Below are 21,604 nucleotides of genomic sequence, written 5' to 3' on the forward strand. Positions count from 1 at the left end.
TCCCCCTTTCCAAGCATCCTCATCCTTATTGCCCTAGAGAATGTGAGACAAATTCAGGAGAAAAGGGTGGGTTCTCAAGAATAAAAAGCCATTAACAGAGCTAAAAACAGTACCTAGGTCCTATCTTCTGTCTGACTTGGGAAAAGGGCATATACATATAAGTGCTTTTTCTCTTACAGCATGAAGCTGTGCAGTTTGACATGAATTGGAAAGTGCCTGCTATCCTTTATTACATCAAAAGAAATCTTAATTCCAAATACAGCCTGAACAGTAAGTGATATAAGAGTAGACCAGACTGGCCTGTGGTGGCACAGTGGATAAAGTGTCAACCTGGAATCCTGAAGTCACCGGTTTGAAACCCTGGGCTTTCCTGGTCAAGGCACATACAGGAGTTGATGCTTCCTTGTCCTTCCTCTGCCCTTCTCTCTCTCTCTCTCTCTCTCTCTCTCTCTTTCTCTCTGCTTTCTAAAAAAAAAAAAAAAGTAGTCCGAAGGTATGGGCAGTTTAGATTGTTCTTCAGAAGAGATTTGAGAAATAACTTGTTAAGATTAGGATCTGGCTTGACCTGTGGTGGCGCAGTGGATAAAACGTTGACCTGGAATGCTGAGGTCACCGGTTCAAATCCTTCCCCAATCAAGGCACATAGGAGGAGCAAAAAGCAAGCAATGAACAACTAAACTGAAGCAAGTATAAGTTGATACTTCTATTAGAATCTGGGTGTCTCCCTCCAGGGAGCATACCATGCCTTTCCCTTCACTCTCTTCTTCCCTCTCAAGCATGCATCTCCTAATCTCTTAGGGACCCCATGAGACTTACACCAGGGGAGCAATGGGCAGCAGCAGCTCATCCTGGGCTAACCCCCTGAACCTGTCCCCAAGGCCCCCTTTCACTGACTCACCAGTGAGCTGACAGCCCCACCTTGGCTCACTTCTTTCCCAATAATGTTTCTGGGGAACCAAAGCAGCCCTGCCAAGGCTCTTTCCCATTGCTTTCTTTATCCAAAGGCCTTCCTGTTTCACTGTCTCCAGCTTGAATAAATGTATTCTTTTTTTTTTCAGAGACAAACAGAGAGTCAGAGAGAGGGATAGATAGGGACAGACAGACAGGAACGAAGAGAGATGAGAAACATCAATCATTAGTTTTTCATTGCGACACCTCAGTTGTTCACTGATTGCTTTCTCATATGTGCCTTGTCCATGGGCCTTCAGCAGACCGAGTGACCCCTTGCTCGAGTCAGCGACTTTGGGTCCAAGCTAGTGAGCTTTGCTCAAACCAGATGAGCCCGTGCTCAAGCTGGCGACCTCGGGGTCTCGAACCTGGGTCCTCGGCATCCCAGTCCAACACTCTATCCACTGCTCCACTGCCTGGTCAGGCAATAAACATATTCTTAAAAAATTAAAAAGCCTGGGCCCTGGCCGGTTGGCTCAGCGGTAGAGCGTTGGCCTGGCGTGCAGGGGACCCAGGTTCGATTCCCGGCCAGGGCACATAGGAGAAATGCCCATTTGCTTCTCCACTCCCCCCCTCCTTCCTCTCTGTCTCTCTCTTCCCCTCCCGCAGCCAAGGCATCATTGGAGCAAAGATGGCCCGGGCGCTGGAGATGGCTCCTTGGCCTCTGCCCCAGGCGCTAGTGTGGCTCTGGTCGAGGCAGAGCAATGCCCCGGAGGGGCAGAGCATCGCCCCCTGGTGGGCAGAGCATCCGCCCCTGGTGGGCGTGCCGGGTGGGTCCCGGTCAGGCGCATGGGGGAGTCTGTCTGACTGTCTCTCCCCGTTTCCAGCTTCAGAAAAATACAAAAATACAAAAAAATAAAATAAAAAGCCTGGCCTGTGGAGGTGCAGTGCATAAAGCGTCGACCTAGAATGCTGAGGTCACCAGTTTGAAACCCTGGGCTTGCCTGGTCAATGTGAAAGTTGATACTTCGTGCTCCTCCCCCCTTCTCCCTTATCTCTCTCATTTTCTCCTTTCTAAAAATGGTAAATATGGCCTGACCCTGACCTGTGGTGGCGCAGTGGATAAAGCGTCGACCTGGAAATGCTGAGGTTGCCGGTTCAAAACCCTGGGCTTGCCTGGTCAAGACACATATGGGAGTTGATGCTTCCAGCTCCTCCCCCCTTCTCTCTCTCTGTCTCTCTCTCCTCTCTCTCTCTCTGTCTCTCTCCCTCTCTCTCCTTTCTAAAAATGAATAAATAAAATTAAAAAAATAAAATAAAATAAAAATGGTAAATAAAATCTTAAAAAAAAAAGATTAGGATCTGTGATCAGTATTAATATTTCCAGGGATGGCCCTAGCCGTTTGGCTTAGTAATAGAGTGTCAACCCAGCATGTGGAAGTCCCGGGTTCAATTCCAAGTCAGGGCACACAGGTGAAGCCACCATCTGCTTCTTTACCCCTCTCCCTCCCAGTTTTGTGTGTGTGTGTCTGTCTGTCTGTCTGTCTCTCTCCCTCCCGACCCCCCCCCCACAGCTATTGCTAGAATGGTTCAAGCAGTTTGGCCCCAGGTGCTGAGGATGGCTCCATGGCCTCGCCTCAGACACTGAAATAGCTTGGTTGCTGAGCAACAGAGCTGCCCCAAAAGGGCAGGGCGTTGCCCTGTAGGGAGCTTGTCAGGTGGATCCTGGTGAGGGCGCATGTGGGAGTCTGTCTCTGCCTCCCTGCCTTCTGCCTCTCAGTTAAAAATATATATATATATTCCCAAGGATACTAGAGATTCCTGCTCATAAGGCTTTAAATTTACTTTTTTTAAAATTTAAAAACTTCTTAAATTTATTTATTTATTTATTTATTAGGAAGAGGGCAAATTATTTTTTATTTTTATTTTTTTAAATTAATTTTAATGGGGTGACATTGATAAATCAGGGTACATATGTTCAGAGAAAACATCTCTAGGTTATTTTGACATTTGATTATGCTGCATTCCCATCACCCAAAGTCCAATTGTCTTCCGTCACCTTCTAACTGGTTTCTTGTGCCCCTCCCTTCCCCCAACACCGTCCCTCTCCTCCCCTCCACCCCGTAACCCCCACACTCTTTTCCATGTCTCTGAGTCTCATTTTTATGTCCCACTCACCTCTGTATGGAATCATACAGTTCTTAGTTTTTTCTGATTTACTTATTTAGCTCAGTATAATGTTATCAAGGTCCATCCATGTTGTTGTAAATGATCCGATGTCATCATTTCTTATGGCAGAGTAGTATTCCATAGTATATATGTACCAAAGATTTTTAATCCACTTGTCCACTGACGGACACTTGGGCTGTTTCCAGATGTTCGCTATTGTGAACAATGCTGCCATAAACATGGGGATGCATTTCTTCTTTTTAAACAGTGCTATGGTGTTCTTGGGGTATATTCCTAAAAGTGGTATATAGCTGGGTCAAAAGGCAGTTCGTTTTTTAATTTCTTGAGGAATCTCCGTACTATTTTCCACAGTGGCTTCACCAGTCTGCATTCCCACCAGCAGTGCAGGAGGGTTCCCTTTTCTCCACATCCTCGCCAGCACTTATTCTGTGTTATTTTGTTGATGAGCGCCATTCTAACTGGTGTGAGGTGATATCTCATTGTGGTTTTAATTTGTATTTCTCTAATGATTAGTGATGTTGAGCATTTTTGCATATGCCTATTGGCCATCTGTATGTCCTCTTTGGAGAAGTGACTATTCATTTATTTCGCCCATTTTTTGATTGGATTGTTTGTCTTCCTGGTATTGAGTTTTACAAGTTCTTTATAAATTTTGGTTATTAACCCCTTATGAGACGTATTGTCAAATATATTCTCCCATTGTGTAGTTTATCTTTTTATTCTGTTCTTATTGTCTTTAGCTGTGCAGAAGCTTTTTAGTTTGATATAGTCCCTTTTGTTTATCCTGTCTTTTATTTCACTTGCCTGTGGAGATAAATCAGCAAATATATTGCTGCGAGAGATGTCAGAGAGATTATTGCCTATGTTTTCTTCTAAGATACATATGGTTTCATGGCTTACATTTAAGTCTTTTATCCATTTTGAGTTTATTTTTATGAATGGTGTAAGTTGGTGGTCTAGTTTCATTTTTTTGCAGGTAGCTGTCCAATTTTCCCAACACCATTTATTAAAGAGGCTATCTTTACTCCATTGTATGCTCTTACCTCCTTTGTCAAATATCAGTTGTCCATAGAGCTGTGGGTTTATTTCTGGGTTCTCTGTTCTGTTCCATTGATCTATATGCCTGTTCTTATGCCAGTACCAGGCTGGGTTTTTTTTGTGTGTATTTTTCCGAAGTTGGAAACGGGGAGGCAGTCAGATTCCTGCATGCGCCCGACTGGGATCCACCCAGCATGCCCACCAGGGGGCGATGCTCTGCCCATCTGGGGCGTTGTTCTGCTGCAACCAGAACCATTCTAGCGCCTGAGGCAGAGGCCATGGAGCCATCCTCAGCGCCTGGGCCAACTTTGCTCCAATGGAGCCTAGATTGCGGGAGGGGAAGAGAGAGACAGAGAGGAAGGAGACGGGGAGGGGTGGAGAAGCAGATGGGCGCCTCTCCTGTGTGCCCTGGCTGGGAATCAAACCTGGGACTTCTGCACGCCAGGCTGATGCTCTACCACTGAGCCAACTAGCCAGGGCCCCAAGCTGTTTTGAGTACAATGGCCTTGTAGTATAACTTGATATCCAGAAGTGTGATACCTCCCACTTTATTCTTCCTTTTCAAGATTGCTGAGGCTATTCGTATTCTCTTTTGGTTCCAAATAAAGTTTTGGAATATGTGTTCTATATCTTTGAAGTAAGTCATTGGTATTTTAATTGGTATTGCATTGAATTTATAAATTGCTTTGGGTAATATAGACATTTTAATGATGTTACTTCCTAACCATTTTAATGAAGAATACTTCCTAACCATGAGCACGGCATATGCTTCCACTTGTTTGTATCTTCCCTGATTTCTTTTATCAATGTTTTATAATTTTCTGAGTACAAGTCTTTAATCTCCTTGGTTAAACTTATTCCTAGGTACTTTATTCTTTTGGTTGCAATGGTAAAGGGGATTGCTTCCTTAATTTCTCTTTCTGACAGTTCATTGTTAGCATATAAAAATGCCTCTGATTTCTGAGTATTAATTTTATATCGTGCCACCTTGCTGAATTCATTTATCAGATCTAGTAGTTTTTTGACTGAGACTTTAAGGTTTTCTATATACAATATCATATATCTGCAAATAATGATAGTTTTACTTCTTCTTTTCCAATTTGGATGCCTTTTATTTCTTTTTCTTGTCTGATTGCTGTGGCTAGGACTTTCAGAACTATGTTGAATAAGAGTAGTGAAAGGGGGCACCTCTGCCTTGTTCCTGATGTTAAGGGGATTGCTTTTAATTTTTGCCCATTGAGTATGATGTTGGCTGTGGGTTTGTCATAGATGGCCTTTATCATGTTAGGTATGTTCCCTGTATTCCCCCTTTGCTGAGAGTTTTGATCGTGAATGGGTGCTGGATTTTATCAAATGCTTTTTCTACATCTATTGAAATTATCATGTGGTTTTTCTCCTTCCTTTTGTTTATGTGATGAATCACATTGATTGATTTGCGAATATTGTACCAGCCTTGCCTCCCAAGAATAAATCCCACTTGATCATGGTGTATGATTTTTTTCATATGTTGCTGGATCCAGTTTGCTAATATTTTGTTGAGGATTTTAGCATCTATATTCATCAGGGATATTGGCCTATAATTTTCTTTCTTTGTGTTGTCTTTGCCTGTTTTTAGAATCAGAATTATGCTCGCCTCATAAAAGGAGCTTGGAAGTCTTCCTTCCTCTTGAATTTTTTGAAATAGCTTGAGAAGGATAGGAGTTAGTTCTTCTTTGAATATTTGGTAGAATTCGCTTGGGAAGCCATCAGGCCCAGGATTTTTCTTTTTTGGGAGTTTTTTGATAACTGCTTCAATCTCATTTGTTGTTATTGGTCTGTTTAGGTTTTCTGATTCTTCCAGATTATTTTTTGGAAGATTATATGTTTCAAGGAATTTGTCCATTTCATCTAGGTTGTCTAGTTTTTTGGCATACAGTTCTTCATAGTATTTTCTTAAACAATATTTTGTATTTCTGTTGTGTCAGTTGTTATTTCTCCACTCTCATTTCTTTTTTCTCTTTTTTTAAATTTTTTATTTATTCATTTTTAGAGAGGAGAGACAGAGAGGGAGAGAGAGGAGAGAGAGACAGAGAGAGAAGGGGGGAGGAGCTGGAAGCATCAACTCCCATATGTGCCTTGACCAGGCAAGCCCAGGGTTTCGAACCGGCAACCTCAGCATTTCCAAGTCGACGCTTTATCCACTGCGCTACCACAGGTCAGGCTTCTACTCTCATTTCTAATTTTATTTATTTGAGTCCTCTCTCTTTTTTTCTTGGTGAGACTTGTTAAAGGTTCATCGATCTTGTTTACCTTTTCAAAGAACCACCTCCTGGTTTCTTTGATCCTCTGTATTGTTTCTTTAGCCTCTATGTCGTTTATTTCTGCTCTGATCTTTATTATTTCCTTCCTTCTACTAGCTCTGGGCTTTCCTTGCTGTTCTTTTTCTAGTTCTTTTAGATGCATGGTCAAATTGTTTATTTGAGTTTTTTCTAGCTTCTTGAGGTATGCCTGTAATGCTATGAACTTCCCTCTCAGGATTGCTTTTTCTGTGTCCCATAAATTTTGAGTTGATGTATACTTGTTATCGTTGTTTCTAGGAGTTTTTTAATTTCTTCTTTGATCTCATTGTTAACCCATTTGTTATTTAATAACATGGTATTTAGTTTCCAAGTGTTTGAGTATTTTTCATTCTTTCTGTTGTGGTTGATTTCTAGTTTCATGCCATTGTGATCAGAGAAAGTGCTCAATATGATTTCAATCTTCTTAAATTTGTTGAGGCCGTTTTTGTGCCTTAACATGTGGTCTATCCTAGAGAATGTACCAAGAGCACTTGAAAAGAATGTATATTCTGCTGCTTTAGGGTGAAAGGTTTTAAAGATATCTGTTAAATCAAGTTGATCTAGTATGTCCTTTAAGTCTACTGTTTCTTTGTTAATTTTCTTTCTTGAGGATCTATCTAGTGATGTTAGTGGGTTATTGAAATCCCCTACTGTTATAGTATTGCTGTTGATCTCGCCCTTTAAATCCATCAAAGTCTGCTTTATATATTTAGGTGCTCCTATATTAGGTGCGTAGATATTTATAACGGTTATACCTTCCTGTTGGATTGCTCCCTTTATCATTATGTAGTGACCTTCTTTATCTCTTACTATAGTCTTTGGGGTTTTTTTGTTTTGTTTTGTTTTGTTTTATTTTTGGGGGGGGTATTTTTCTGAAGCTGGAAACGGGGAGAGACAGTCAGACAGACTCCCGCATGCACCCGACTGGGATCCACCCGGTACGCCCACCAGGGGCGGATGGTCTTCCCACCAGGGGGTGATGCTCTGCCCCTCTGGGGCGTCGCTCTGTCACGACCAGAGCCACTCTAGCGCCTGGGGCAGAGGCCAAGGAGCCATCTCCAGCGCCCGGGCCATCTTTGCTCCAATGGAGCCTCGGCTGCGGGAGGGGAAGAGAGAGACAGAGAGGAAGGAGAAGGGGAGGGGTGGAGAAGCAGATGGGCGCTTCTCTTGTGTGCCCTGGCCGGAAATCGAACCCAGGACTTCTGCACGCCAGGCCAACGCTCTACCACTGAGCCAACCGGCCAGGGCTAGTCTTTGTTTTAAAGTCCATTTTGTCTGATATAAGTATTGCTACCCCAGCTTTTTTTTCATTTCCATTTGCATGAAATATTTTTTTCCATCCTTTTATCTTCAGTCTATGTGCATCTTTTGTTTTAATGTGTGTCTCTTGTAGACAGCATATGTATGGGTCCTGTTTTCTTATCCACGCAGTTACCTTATGTCTTTTGATCGGATCATTTAATCCATTTACATTTAAGGTTATTATTGATATGTAATTTTTTATTGCCATTTTATTCTTTAAAACTGTATTCCTCTTTTGCTATAATTTTTTTCTCCTTTGATCTGTTTACAACAGGCCCCTTAGCATTTCTTGCAGCCTTGGTTTGGTTGTAGTGAATTCCTTGAGGTTTTTTTTTGTCTGGAAAGCTTTTTATTTCTCCTTCAATTTTAAATGATAGCCTTGCGCCTGACCAGGCGGTGGCACAGTGGATAGAGCATCGGACTGGGATGCGGAAGGACCCAGGTTCGAGACCCTGAGGTCGCCAGCTTGAGTGTGGGCTCATCTGGTTTGAACAAAGGCTCACCAGCTTGGACTCAAGGTCACTGGCTCGAGCAGGGGGTTACTCAGTCTGCTGAAAGCCCGCAGTCAGGGCACGTATGAGAGGGCAATCAATGAACAACTAAGGTGTCACAACGAAAAGCTGATGATTGGCCCTGGCCAATTGGCTCAGGGGTAGAGTGTTGGCCTGGCGTGCAGGAGTTCCGGGTTCGATTCCCGGCCAGGGCACCCCAGAGAAGCACCCATCTGCTTCTCCACCCTTCCCCCTCTCCTTCCTCTCTGTCTCTCTCTTCCCGTCCCGCAGCTGAGGCTCCAGTGGAGCAAAGTTGGCTCGGGCACTGAGGATGGCTCTGTGGCCTTGCCTCAGGTGCTAGAATGGCTCTGGTTGCAACAGAGCAACACCTCAGATGGGCAGAGCATCGCCCCCTGGTGAGCATGCCGGGTGGATCTCGGTCGGGCGCATGCGGGAGTCTGACTGCCTCCCTGTTTCCAACTTCAGAAAAATAAAAAAAATAAAGAGTTGTCAACACCTGCAAAAACAAAAACAAAACAAACAAAAAAACCCTGATGATTGATACTTCTCATCTCTCTCTCCGTTCCTGTCAGTCTATCCCTCTCTCTAACTCTCTCTCTCTCTCTGTCCCTGTAAAAAAATAAATAAAAATAATAAAAATAGCCTGACCAGGCGTTGGTGCAGTGGATAAAGCATCGGACTGGGATGTGAAAGGACCCAGGTTCGAGACCCTGGGGTTGCCAGCTTGAGCGCGGGCTCATCTGGCTTGAGCAAAAAGCTCACTAGCATGGACCCAAGGTCACTGGCTCAAGCAGGGGATTACTCAATCTGCTGAAGGCCCACGGTCATGGCACATATTAGAAAACAATCAATATTTTTCTTATTACATTTTGTGATAATTTTCTTATTTACCTGTCCCATCTACCTGCTGTGGTCATCAAATGTGATCTTTTGGGGCCCTGGCCAGTTGGCTCAGTGGTAGAGCATCGGCCTGGTGTGCAAGAGTCCTGGGTTCAATTCCTGGCAAGGGCACACAGGAGAAGTGCCCATCTGCTTCTCCACCCTAACCCCTCTCCTTCCTCTCTGTCTCTCTCTCTTCCCCTCCCGCAGCCAAGACTCCATTGGAGCAAAGTTGGCCCGGGCGCTGAGGATGGCTCCGTGGCCTCTGCCTCAGGCGCTAGAGTGGCTCTGGTTGCAACAGAGCATCGCCCCAGAAGGGCATGCCGGGTGGATCCTGGTCGGGCGCATGCAGGAGTCTGTCTGACTGCCTCCCCATTTCCAACTTCAGAAAATACAAAAAAAAAAAAAAGAAATGTGATCTTTTTTTTTTATTTTATTTTTTTACAGAGACAGAGAGAGAGTCAGAGAGAGGGACATACGGGGACAGACAGACAGGAATGGAGAAAGATGAGAAGCATCAATCATCAGGTTTTTTTGCGACACCTTAGTTGTTCATTGGTTGCTTTCTCATATGTGCCTTGTCCGTGGGCCTTCAGCAGACCGTGTAACCCCTTGCTTAAGCCAGCAACCTTGAGTCCAAGCTGGTGAGCTTTGCTGAAGCCAGATGAGCCCGTGCTCAAGTTGGTGACCTCGGGGTCTCAAACCTGGGTCCTCCGCATCCCAGTCCGACGCTCTATCCACTGCGCCACCGCCTGGTCAGGCTAATGTGATCTTTTTAATTAAATGAGAAGTAGGGAGGCAGAAAGACATACTCTTTTTTTTTTTTTTTTTTTTGTATTTTTCTGAAGCTGGAAACAGGGAGAGACAGTCAGACAGACTCCCGCATGCGCCCGACCGGGATCCACCCAGCACGCCCACCAGGGGCGACGCTCTGCCCACCAGGGGGCGATGCTCTGCCCCTCCGGGGCGTCGCTCTGCCGCGACCAGAGCCACTCCAGCGCCTGGGGCAGAGGCCAAGGAGCCATCCCCAGAGCCCAGGCCATCTTTGCTCCAATGGAGCCTTGGCTGCGGGAGGGGAAGAGAGAGACAGAGAGGAAGGAGGGGGGGTGGAGAAGCAAATGGGCGCTTCTCCTGTGTGCCCTGGCCGGGAATCGAACCCGGGTCCCCCGCACGCCAGGCCGACGCTCTACCGCTGAGCCAACCGGCCAGGGCCAGAAAGACATACTCTTGCATGCACCCTGACTGGGATTCACCTGGCAAACCCCCTAGTGGGCAATGCTCTGCCCATTTGGGGCATTGCTTCATTGCCTGGCAACCCAGTTATAGTATTTCAGTGCCTGAGCAAGGCCATGGAGCCATTTGCAGTGCCTGGGGCCAACTTGCTCCAACTGAGCAATGGCTATGGGAGGGGAAAAAAGAGGAGGGGAAGGGGTAGAGAAGTAGATGGTCACTTCTTCTGTATGCCCTGACCAAGAATCGAACCCAGGACGCCCATATGTCGGGCCAATGATCTACTGCTGAGCCAACTGGCCAGGGCCCTCATATGCTTTAATTATTAAGGGATCACAGTGTATACCGGGTCTCTGGTTAGCTACCCTGCTGGGTTTCCCTCCTCTCCGTCACTTCTCTGTTCCCAGCAATGTGTCTTTTGGATTCTCCCTTCCAGTCAAGAACCCTATTGAGGCAAGTGTCCTGCTGGCTGAAGCCTCACTAGCACGGAAGCAGCGGAAAACACATACTACCTTTATTCCGCTGATGCTGAATGAGATGCCACAGGTTGGGGACCTGGTGGGCCTGGACGCTGAGTTTGTCACCCTTAATGAGGTAACTGACATCTAAAGTGTCGGGTGTTGGAACAGAACACTGGGGATATTAGGAGTTATAAGCATTTCTTTGATTTTCTTATTGACTCTTCTTATGTAGGAGGAAGCAGAGTTGCGCAGTGATGGCACCAAGTCTACCATCAAACCAAGCCAGATGTCAGTAGCTAGGATTACCTGTGTTCGGGGCCAGGGACCCAATGAGGGTATCCCCTTCATTGATGACTACATCTCTACCCAGGAGCAGGTATAAGGATATGGAAGTGCAAGTAAGAGACCCTGTACTTATGTACAGTGCTCTAGAACCCAGGGAAGAATGGTAGGGGGAGACTGTACCTTGCTTCCTGGGAGACTTGTCCTTTTCTCTATTCGTAGGTGGTGGATTACTTGACTCAGTACTCAGGGATAAAGCCAGGAGATCTCGATGCCAAGATTTCCTCTAAGCACCTCACAACTCTCAAGTCTACTTACTTAAAGCTTCGTTTTCTCATAGACATTGGAGTCAAGTTTGTGGGTCATGGTCTGCAGAAGGACTTCCGGGTCATCAACCTCATGGTTCGGGCAGAGTTTTTTTTCTTTCTTTCTTTCTTTCTTTTTTTTCTTTTTTTTTTTTTTTATGAAAGAGACAGACAGGAAGGAAGGGAGAGAGATGAGAAGCATCAGCTTGTAGTTGTGCATTTTTAACTGTTCATTGGTTGCTTTGCATACATGCTATATTAGGTGGCTCCAGCCGAGCCGGTGACCCCTTGCTCAAGCCAGTGAACTTGGGCTTAATCCATTTACCTTGGGCTTCAAGCCAGCAACCACGGGGTCATGTCTATGATCCCATGCTCAAGCTAGTGACCCCATACTCAAACTGGTGAGCCTGCACTCAAGCCAGTGACTTCGGGGTTTTGAACCTGGGACCTCAGTGTCCCAGGGGTCCCCAGACTTTTTACACAGGGGGCCAGTTCACTGTCCCTCAGACCGTTGGAGGGCCACCACATACAGTATTCCTCTCACTGACCACCAATGAAAGAGGTGCCCCTTCCGGTAGTGCGATGGGGGCCAGATAAATGGCCTCAGGGGGCCGCAGTTTGGGGATGCCTGCTCTATCCACTGCACCACGACCAGTTAGGCCAAGCAGGGCTTAAGTCTTCTTGGGGTGTGGGCCCCTCAGGGTGTACATTATGCTTTTGGAGGATAATTATGGATCCCCTACCTTCAGCCTCCCATTCTTTTATACCTGCCAGGTGCCCAAGGACCAAGTTCTTGACACCGTCTATCTGTTTCACATGCCACGAAAACGAATGATTTCCCTGCGATTCCTTGCTTGGTACTTTCTCGGTGAGTTCCTCTGCCTTGAAGGGGCTTGTGCTCATTAAGAGCAGAAAAAAGCATTAGAGGGGCAAAGGGGAGTAGGGAGGACCCTCAGTTACTGGTGAAGTTATTAATGGATTTAATTAGCTTCAGTATCCCTTTTGTGCATCAGGGATGGTGTTTGGCTCCTTCCTTTCAGGGCAATCAGGATTTTTGTTGTTTTGGGGAAGTTGAGGCTATGAGTAGGGAACATGTACCTTATCTTGCTAGGTCCCAAGTTATTCTACTTCTGCTTCCCCCAGACCTGAAGATTCAAGGAGAGACCCATGACAGTATTGAGGATGCTCGCACAGCCCTTCAGCTCTACCGAAAGTATCTGGAGCTAAGCAAAAACGGCACTGAGCCTGAGTCCTTCCACAAAGTGCTCAAGGGTCTGTACGAGAAGGGCCGAAAAATGGACTGGAAGGTGCCTGAGCCTGAGGGCCAGACAAGTCCCAAGAGTAAGGCCTGGGATGGGACAAAGGAAACTGGACTGGGTGGGTTTTTATTGTATAGGTGAAGATTATACCCACCATAATGATGATGATGTTGTTAACAACAGTACCATCCCTACTTTATACTTGCAAAGCACTTAATGTTTACAAAGCACTTAATTCTCCTAGCAATCCATGAAATAGATGCTGTTATTGAAACTCTCCATTGGTCCTAACGTACTCTTGCCTAATTCTAAAATGTTTGGGGCAGGTCCATGCCCTCTTTTTTCTTTTTTCTTGCATTTTTCCTAAGAAGAATCTCGGGTGCTCTTTCTCCACTCACCCTAAGAGTCAATGTTCTTGGTTTTGTCTTTGACAGATGCAGCTGTTTTTCCCTCAGTGCTGGCGCTCTGACCTCACCCTCTCCCAATGAACTACTGCCTCTCCCTTCAGTGTTCTGTGGCCCCAGAACTGGGAGATGGCTTCCTAAGTTGTCTATACCCTGTCTACTTCCTGCATTGAACCTGCTCAGGGTTTACAGATGGTGCTATTCATAGAACTGGAACACAGCAGAATTGTTGCAAAGTATCTAGCAGCCAGATTCCTTTTTCATCCTTTGGTGAAACAGTGGAACAGCAGCACAGTCTAGAATTGACCCAGATTATAAATACTGGGTATGTTTAATAAATATCCTGGGTGATTAATATTCAGGCAAAGAAGATCCTGGAACCAAAACTTTCAATTCCTAATTGGCTAAGGACTGAAGCACTGGACAGTGACAGGAGACAACAGTAGTTCAATACTTAGTTCTAGTCTATGATGTTTAACGGATGCCAGGAAGTCAGCATGCAATCAGTGGCCCTAGCAAACCACCGTTGCCAACACCATCATTGCCAAAAGGGTCTTTGGGTCCCAGACGAAGCTTGGCTGCTGGCTTCACTCCTGCTGACAGCTGAGAAGCATCTGTCTTCCACTCCATGTTCCTCTCCCAAGTTTTGTTTTCTTGCTATTTTTAAAGTTTTGTTTTAAACTGCATGTTTTATAAAATAAAAACAAAAATGTTATTGACTATCATCTCTCATTGGAGATCTGTGAGTGTCTGGTTCTTTTTGGTCTTCCTCTCCTTTGTGTTGGCTTTATGTTACAATTGGGGAAATCTAAAGCTTTTAAATTTTCATCTAAAAATAAAGATAAAACTCTGTGGAGTCCAAAGGTAAGGATATTGGACGAGTAACTGACCAGGCAGTGGCACAGTGGATAAAGAGTAAGCCTAGGATACATAGGACCCACATTCGAAACCCCAAAGTCACTGCTTGAGCAAAGACAGGCTTATCCGTTTTGAGCATGGTGGCTCACCAGCCTGAGCACAGGGTCACCAGCTTGAGCATGGGATCATAGACATGACCTGATGATGGTCGCTGGCTTGAGCCCAAGGTTGCTGGTTTGAGCAGGGGTCACTGGTTCTGCTGTTGGGCTCTCCTCCCCCACCCCAGTCAAGGCACATATGAGAAAGCAATCAATGAACATCTAAGGTGCTTCTCATCTCTCCCCATTCCTGTCTCTCTTGCTAAAAAAAGGAATATGTGTGTGTGTGTGTGGTTATCTCTTTTCTGGACAATGCTGCGGCTGCCTTACTAGGTTGGTTTTTTTGTTTTGTTTTGTTTTTCCTACAGGGACAGAGAAGAGGGATAGATAGGAACAGAGAGAGATGAGAAGCAACAATCATCAGCTTTTCGTTGCAACACCTTAGTTGTTCATTGATTGCTTTCTCATATGTGCCTTGACCGTGGGCCTTCAGCAGGCCGAGTGACCCCTTGCTCGAGCCAGCGACCTTGGGTTCAAGCTGGTAGGCTTTTGCTCAAACCAGATGAGCCCCCGCTCAAGCTGGCAACTTCGGGGTCTTGAACCTGGGTCCTCCGTATCCCAGTCCGACGCTCTATCCACTGCGCCACCACCTGGTCAGGTTCAGGTTGAGTTTTTTAAAACTTATGGTAGGGTATACCCGTTAACTGGAGAAGGGGAGTGTGGAAGTTGACAAAGCTACAGGTCCCAAGGTATTTTACAATCTGTACAGGATCTGCGTGGTGTTGCAGGGCTTCCTGGGAGATGTAGTTTCCTGTTTATTGAAACTTGGGCTTCTTATTGGCTATCAGAGCACCTTTGTGTTTGAAGGTCCTAGCCCACGTTGACACACTCGAGTCTGACCGCCTCTATGTACCTGTGCAGGACTTGTCCTTGCTTCAGGCCACTCCTATTTTTTCGGCTGACCCAGACCCCTACTAGTCACGTGGAGCTGCTCGCCACGCAAGTCTGGGTCCTTCTGTGATACACCGGGGTCCTCGCCGCCTGGGAGTCGTACCTAAACTGCCTGTTCCCGCGAGAGTAGGTGGGCAGGTTTGGGGTCCGGCTCTTGGTATGGGGCTTGCACTTCAGTGAACCGGGGCCCTGCTTAGTCGCCTACTTAGGGTGCAGGGAGCTCTTCAGGCGATTGCCGGGGCACCCTGGGTCTGAGAAGCGCCGGAGCGCTCTGGAGAGACCGGGACAGCCCCGCTGCCCCACAGCCAGGTGCTGGGATTGAAAACTGGAGTGAGAGACAGACTGCCTTCCAGCACCTGGGTCACGGCTGCGGCACTGGGAGCAGAGGTGGGACGCAGACGAGTGGCGCTGAGAGGTCGGGGATGGACTGGAGCGAAGGCGATGGTGGGGTCCTTAGAAAGGGGGCTGGTCCGCGGGAAATAATTTATAGGCTGGAAGTGATGATGCAGTGATCTTCGGTGCTGGGTCCAACTAGGTCCTAGTTATAGAGTGTGCTCCTCGGAACAGCCACCTCGCTGCCTCCTGGCCTGAATCAGCTTCTCTCCTTGCTGGCAGCTCCTCTGTGCTCGCTTCATTGTCCGTTTCTGTTCCTTAGCTGCTACACAGCCCGGTGAGCCCTAGGTAGACGACGTTCAAGTAGTACTAATATCTGGGGCCTCACTTCTCGACGTAGTGTCCAGGGCTGGGCTGAGTCCCAAGACCTGAGCTCGCGCTCTGACCCACCACCCGGGGGAATCAAGCCCGAAACAGAGGAGCCCCTTTGTATCCCGTCCATTTCTTGGAAAGTAGAACCAGAATCACACTGAGGCTTTGTAGGCCTTGGGATGAGAAATGGAGGCAGTGGAGCCGGATTCTCATACTTAATGCTTTATTCCAACCCAAACCCAGGTGGAGCAACCCCATTACGTTAAAGATGAAAGGCTGGGATTGGCTGGCCCTGCTTCTAGGGGCCCTGCTGGGAACTGCCTGGGCTCGGAGGAGCCAGGATCTACACTGTGGAGGTAAAGACACAAAAAGAAGAGGGAGGAAGGAGGGTGGGGAGTACAGAGCCTTGGGAGGACAGGAGATCCAAAGCCTGGATAAGAATGAATGGAAACCCCTGGGATGATTCCTTTTTCCCTTACCCCCAACTTCTTTCCCCCTGCACCAGCTTGCAGGGCTCTGGTGGATGAACTAGAGTGGGAAATTGCCCAGGTGGATCCCAAGAAGACCATTCAGATGGGCTCTTTCCGAATTAATCCAGATGGCAGCCAGTCAGTGGTGGAGGTAACATACTGTTTCCCCAAATAAAGTAGCTCACTCTGACTTTGAATGAGGACTCAACTAATTAAGGAGCTTGGTTTAATAAAAATGAAGAAAACACTGACCCAGAGAGCTATCTAAAAGATAATGCTGTCTTCATGTGGAAGAGGCTGAAGACTTATATATGCACTTGCTTCTTGGCTTCAAACCTCGATGCTTTGTTTCTGCTTTAGAAGTTGTCAGTAGACAGAGAACCTTGATCAGCCCCCTTCTCCACATCCTTAATCCATGTGACTCTTGTTTTCACCATGGCAATACGGTATTCACACAAACATTCATTCAAAAAAGAAATAGAAGTTCTTATCCGTATATTTAAGAAATTTATTTTAGTTGAAAACAACACATATAACAAAGTTGTACGTAGTGAACAATAAATAAAATGTAAATGTTGTAATGCTTGTGAAATGATTTAATAGTTGTTATCCTCAAAGCGTAAACTACCTTTCTAGTGCTCTCCTATTGAGGGCAGGTTTCAGTCTCATTTTAATACAAAAAAAAAAAAAAGCATTACTTTACATCCATAAAAATTAAGGGAATTCAAAGGAAAAGAACACATAGTTGACTAGGATTAATCAAAGAGGTCTCTATATAATTTGGACCTAATGTCACCTGTTTTATTTCTTGGGATTATATAAGGGGGTAAAATAAAACTATATACAGTATTTGAAAGCACTTTGGAGCTACACAAATAAACCATACTGTTTTTAAATAGGGCAAGCTTTTTAGAATAGGTTGGTTGAGCTAGATTTGGAAGGAAAAGTAAGGATGTAAATTACTAATGTACAGATGTAGAAGAGTGTGACCCAAGGCTGAGGACATTTCTAGGTGCCTTATGCTCGCTCAGAGGCCCACCTCACAGAGCTGCTAGAAGAGGTATGTGACCGGATGAAGGAGTATGGGGAACAGATTGACCCTTCTACCCACCGCAAGAATTATGTACGTGTAGTGAGCCGGAATGGAGAATCCAGTGAACTGGACCTACAGGGCATCCGAATTGACTCAGACATCAGCGGCACACTCAAGTTTGTGGTGAGCTTTGGGATTGGGTAGCTGGTTCTTAGAAATTAGGGGAGTTATTGGAAAGCCCAAGTAGAAAGTTGGGTTAATATTTTCTCCTTCTGGAGTCAGAGGCAAGAGTCCTCTTGCTGCCTTCTCTCACCGGTTTCTCCCTTGGGTTGGCAGTGTGAGAGCATTGTGGAGGAATATGAGGATGAACTCATTGAATTCTTTTCCCGAGAGGCTGACAATGTTAAAGACAAACTTTGTAGTAAGAGAACAGGTAAGATACTATCACTTTATCTTCTGTCCTCATAGTTCTGTGGAATCTGGCACATTCCCTAGCATGTCCTCCCCATCCCCAGTCCTCTGATATTAGTCAAGAATTAGCTTCCATTACCCATAGCATAGGCACTTGGGTTGTTCCTATCCATTTTCTTCCTGTCAGCTTTCAGAATGTATGGCTCCCTCATCTGAGGTGCAGGTGAGAGGATAATGGGAATGTTTTATCATTTAAAAGCCTATGCTTGCCTGACCAGGCAGGGGCACAGTGGATAGAACGTCGGACTGGGATGTGGAGGACATCAGGTTTGAGACCCCGAGGTTGCCAGTTTGAGTGTGGGCTCATCTGGTTTGAGCAAAGCTCATCAGCTTGAGCCCAAGGTCGCTGGCTTGAGTAAGGGGTCACTTGGTCAGACTGTAGCTCCATAGTCAAGGCACATATGAGAAAGCAATCAATAAACAACTAAGATGCCGCAATGAAGAGATGCTTCTCACCTCTCTCCCTTCCTGTCTGTCCCTAGCTGTCCCTCTGTCTCTGCCACAAATAATAATAATAATAAAAATAAATTAAAAATTTAAAAAAGCCTATGCTTGCATGACCAGGTGGTGGTACAACGGATAGAGTGTCAACCTGGGATGCTAAGGACCCAGGTTTGAAACTCCAAGGTCACCAGCTTAAGCATGGGGTCCCTGGCTCAGGTGGAGCCCCCTGGTCAAGGCACATAAGAGAATTAATTGATGAATAACTGAAGTGTTGCAACTGTTAGTTGATGCTTCTCATCTCTCTCCCTGCCTGCCGGTTTCTGTCTTTCTGTCTCCCTATCTTAATAATAATAATAAATGTATGTTCTGAAAAATGGTGGTTAGTATGTGTATCAGTTTGATTTGGGGTATTTTCTTAATAGTGGCATATATCAGTATAAGAGTGGCATTTTACTTCAAACTGTTATGTGCTGTTTGCAGATCTGTGTGACCATGCCCTGCACATATCGCATGATGAGCTGTGAACCATGGGAGCAGCCCAGACTGACGAGCTTGATGGATCACCCCCAGGAGGGGAAAAGGTGGCAATGCCATTTATATTATGTTTTTACTGAAATGAACTGAAAAAATAAGAAAGCAAAAGTATGAACTCTGTTGTCTTTTCATGCCCAGAATTGGTCCTTACATTAGGTTTGAAGATAGGGGCTTCCAGGTAGGAGAGAAAAGGGAAGGGAAGGAGGAGTTTTGGGAATGGTATAGCATGAAGGTAGGAGAAGCCTGAAGTTTTCAGTCATTTTTTTAGAGGAGCCATCTGAGACTCCTGCTGCACTCACAAACTAGATAAGCATTTATTCAGTGCCTCCTCAATACAACATGTTTAACTGTGGAGAGAAGAGGATCCTCTATACATAAGTGTATGGTAGTATAAGGTTCTAAAAATTACGTGTATTCACACTGATGAAATGTAAAGTAAGACAGAGCTTAGTCTCAAAGGAAATAATGGACATGTTTTATTCTTCCCTCCCTGCCATTCTAGATGGAGGGATCAGCAAAAGCATACAGGAAGGTGAAAATGGATGTGATCAACCCAGCTGAAAAGTAAGGGCTTTATCAGATAGAAAGAAATTAGGTAAGGAATGTTATTTAATGAAAGGCCTTATTTAATGGCCTAAGTTTTTAGATTTGATGCCAACAGCAACACTAAAGCATACCTTTTTCATCTCCAGCACAAGCTATTGTCAATCTAGTCTATAAGTCTGTCCTTTCAGTATGTAGAGATTCTGTACTGGGACATAGGGATGAAAACAAAGGATACCTTTTTGAGGAACTCTTTAAATACCCTGATTCTGAGGTGTGGCTGTCTTAGGGTTTACACTGGGACATTTCTGTCCCAGGAATGCCTGAGAGAGAGAACACGTGAATAAATATTTCAAAGACTTTTATCTTTTTTTTTTTTTTTTTTTTTTTTTTTTTACAGAGACAGAGAGTCAGAGAGAGGGATAGACAGACAGGAACAGAGAGAGACAAGAAACATCAATCATTAATTTTTCGTTGTGCGTTGCGACTCCTTAGTTGTTCATTGATTGCTTTCTCATATGTGCCTTGACCGCGGGCCTTCAGCAGACCCAGTCACCCCTTGCTGGAGCCAGCGACCCTGGGTCCAAGCTGGTGAGCTTTTTTGCTCAAACCAGATGAGCCCACGCTCAAGCTGGCGACCTTGGGGTCTCAAACCTGGGTCCTTCCACATCCCAGTCCAACGCTCTATCCATTGCGCCACCACCTGGTCAGGCTTCAAAGACTTTTAAATTAACTGTTTGAGAATCCAAAGGGACCTTGGAGTTCATCTAGTTCACCTCTGCCCATATTACATAAGAAGAAACTAGTCTGACCGGGCGGTGGCTCAGTGGATAGAGCGTCAGACTGGGATGCAGAGGACCCAGGTTCGAGACCCTGAGGTCGCCAGCTTCAGTTTGGGCTCATCTGGTTTGAGCAAAAGCTCACCAGCTTGGACCCAAGGTCGCTGGCTCCAGCAAGGGGTTACTCGGTCTGCTGAAGGCCCATGGTCAAGGCACATATGAGAAAGCAATCAATGAACAACTAAGGAACCGCAACGAAAAACTGATGATTGATGCTTCTCATCTCTCTCCGCTCCTGTCTGTCCCTATCTATCCCTCTCTCTGACTCTCTCTCTGTCACTGTAAAAAAATAAAATAAAAATTTAAAAAAAGAAGAAACTAAGGCCCACCCTGCCCAGGTAGCTGAATTGGTTAGAGCATCATCCCCATACACCAAGGTTGTAGGTTCAATCTCTAGTCAGGCACATACAAAAATCAACCAAGGAGGCCCTGGCCAGGGGGCTCAGTAGATAGGAAGTGGGACCAGCATGCCAAGGTCACAGTTTTGATCCCCAGTCAGGTCACATGAGAATCAACCAATAAGTGCACAACTATATGGATCAATGAGTTGATGTTTCTTGCCCTCTCTTTCTCTCAAATCAATGGAAAAAAAAAAAAAAAGAACCAGCCAACGAATGTATAAATAAGTGTAATACCAAATTAGTGTTTCTCTCTCTCTCTTCCCTTTCTCTAAAATAAATTTTTTTAAATAGCTTTAAAAAGGAAAAAAGAACTACTATATCCCATCAAATCAGTTTTTCAAAGCAACTGTCCCTAACCTTTTTGTCTCTGTGATGAACTTGAATAATGTTAAAATGCTTCCTTACCCCGTGAATATACCCAGGATTCTGTCCATTGCCTGCCTGTTGTCTAAATACTACTTACTCTTTCATCAGAAAACTTATCAGAATTGTAAGTGAGAGTACTCATATAGGGAACTTAAAACCTTTTTTCAGCAAGAGAGAAAGAGAGGGATAGACAGGGACAGACAGGAAGGGGGAGAAATGAGAAGCATCAACTCATAGTTATGGCACCTTAGTTGTTCATTGATTGCTTTTTTTTTGTGGCAGAGAGAGGGACAGATAGGGACAGACAGGAAAGGAGAGAGATGAGAAACATCAATTCTTCATTGCAGTTCCTTAGTTGTTCATTGATTGATTTCTCATATGTGCCTTGACGGGGGGGGGGGGGGGGGGGGGGGGCCTACAGCAGACGAAGTGACCCCTTACTCGAGCTAGCGACCTTGGGCTCAAGCTGGTGAGCCCAAGCTCAAACCAGATAACCAGATGAGCCTGCACTCAAGCCGGCAACCTTGGGGTTTCAAACCTGGGTCCTCAACATCCCAGGTTGACGTTCAATCCACTGCGCCACCTCCTGGTCAGGCTAAACTGGAAACTTTTAACTTACAAAAAAAGCAAATCATTCACAAGTTTTTTGTTTTTTGGGTTTTTTTATTCATTTTTAGAGAGGAGAGAGAGAGGGAGAGAGAGGAGAGAGAGAGACAGAGAGAGAGAAGGGGGGAGGAGCTGGAAGCATCAACTTCCATATGTGCCTTGACCAGGCAAGCCTAGGGTCTTGAACCGGCAACCTCAGCATTTCCAGGTCGAGGTT

The 21,604-nt window shown here is 45.5% G+C and overlaps 2 protein-coding genes across 10 annotated transcripts in view; both read left to right on the forward strand.

Moving 5' to 3' along the window:
- PAN2 (poly(A) specific ribonuclease subunit PAN2) overlaps nucleotides 1-13,805 on the forward strand; it is a 30,188-nt gene extending 16,383 nt beyond the window's left edge. For all 5 annotated transcript variants that reach the window (XM_066258408.1, XM_066258411.1, XM_066258410.1 and 2 more), the window contains 7 exons: nucleotides 180-270; nucleotides 10,794-10,951; nucleotides 11,051-11,194; nucleotides 11,323-11,502; nucleotides 12,180-12,273; nucleotides 12,549-12,746; nucleotides 13,099-13,805. In XM_066258408.1, the coding sequence (XP_066114505.1) occupies nucleotides 180-270; nucleotides 10,794-10,951; nucleotides 11,051-11,194; nucleotides 11,323-11,502; nucleotides 12,180-12,273; nucleotides 12,549-12,746; nucleotides 13,099-13,133 (900 nt within the window). In that variant the 3' untranslated portion in view covers nucleotides 13,134-13,805. The remainder of the gene's footprint in view (nucleotides 1-179; nucleotides 271-10,793; nucleotides 10,952-11,050; nucleotides 11,195-11,322; nucleotides 11,503-12,179; nucleotides 12,274-12,548; nucleotides 12,747-13,098) is intronic.
- Nucleotides 13,806-14,902: 1,097 nt separating this feature from the next.
- On the forward strand, nucleotides 14,903-19,540 carry CNPY2 (canopy FGF signaling regulator 2). Of its 5 annotated transcripts, none has more exons than XM_066258415.1 (6): nucleotides 14,903-15,105; nucleotides 15,924-16,036; nucleotides 16,186-16,301; nucleotides 17,163-17,366; nucleotides 17,520-17,616; nucleotides 18,579-19,540. In XM_066258415.1, the coding sequence occupies exons 2-6, from the start codon at nucleotides 15,949-15,951 to the stop codon at nucleotides 18,620-18,622; spliced, it is 549 nt and encodes a 182-aa protein (XP_066114512.1). In that variant the 5' UTR covers nucleotides 14,903-15,105; nucleotides 15,924-15,948; the 3' UTR covers nucleotides 18,623-19,540. The 5 variants fall into 5 exon arrangements, with proteins under 5 accessions (XP_066114512.1, XP_066114515.1, XP_066114513.1 ...); XM_066258418.1 differs by having other exon boundaries at nucleotides 14,903-15,101; XM_066258416.1 differs by lacking the exon at nucleotides 14,903-15,105 and adding an exon at nucleotides 15,112-15,370 and having other exon boundaries at nucleotides 15,921-16,036.
- Nucleotides 19,541-21,604: the final 2,064 nt, after the last annotated feature.

This window comes from Saccopteryx bilineata, chromosome 2 (genome assembly GCF_036850765.1).
Source record: "Saccopteryx bilineata isolate mSacBil1 chromosome 2, mSacBil1_pri_phased_curated, whole genome shotgun sequence".
Lineage (NCBI taxonomy): Eukaryota > Metazoa > Chordata > Mammalia > Chiroptera > Emballonuridae > Saccopteryx > Saccopteryx bilineata.

What these genes read in the sequence shown, in the direction of transcription:
- CNPY2 (XM_066258415.1), top strand. Translation starts at nt 15,949, where the DNA reads ATGAAAGGCTGGGATTGGCTGGCCCTGCTTCTAGGGGCCCTGCTGGGA. An exon ending in GCAGCCAGTCAGTGGTGGAG is followed by an intron (nt 16,302 to 17,162) that starts GTAACATACTGT and finishes GGACATTTCTAG; the next exon opens with GTGCCTTATGCTCGCTCAGA. An exon ending in GCGGCACACTCAAGTTTGTG is followed by an intron (nt 17,367 to 17,519) that starts GTGAGCTTTGGG and finishes TTGGGTTGGCAG; the next exon opens with TGTGAGAGCATTGTGGAGGA.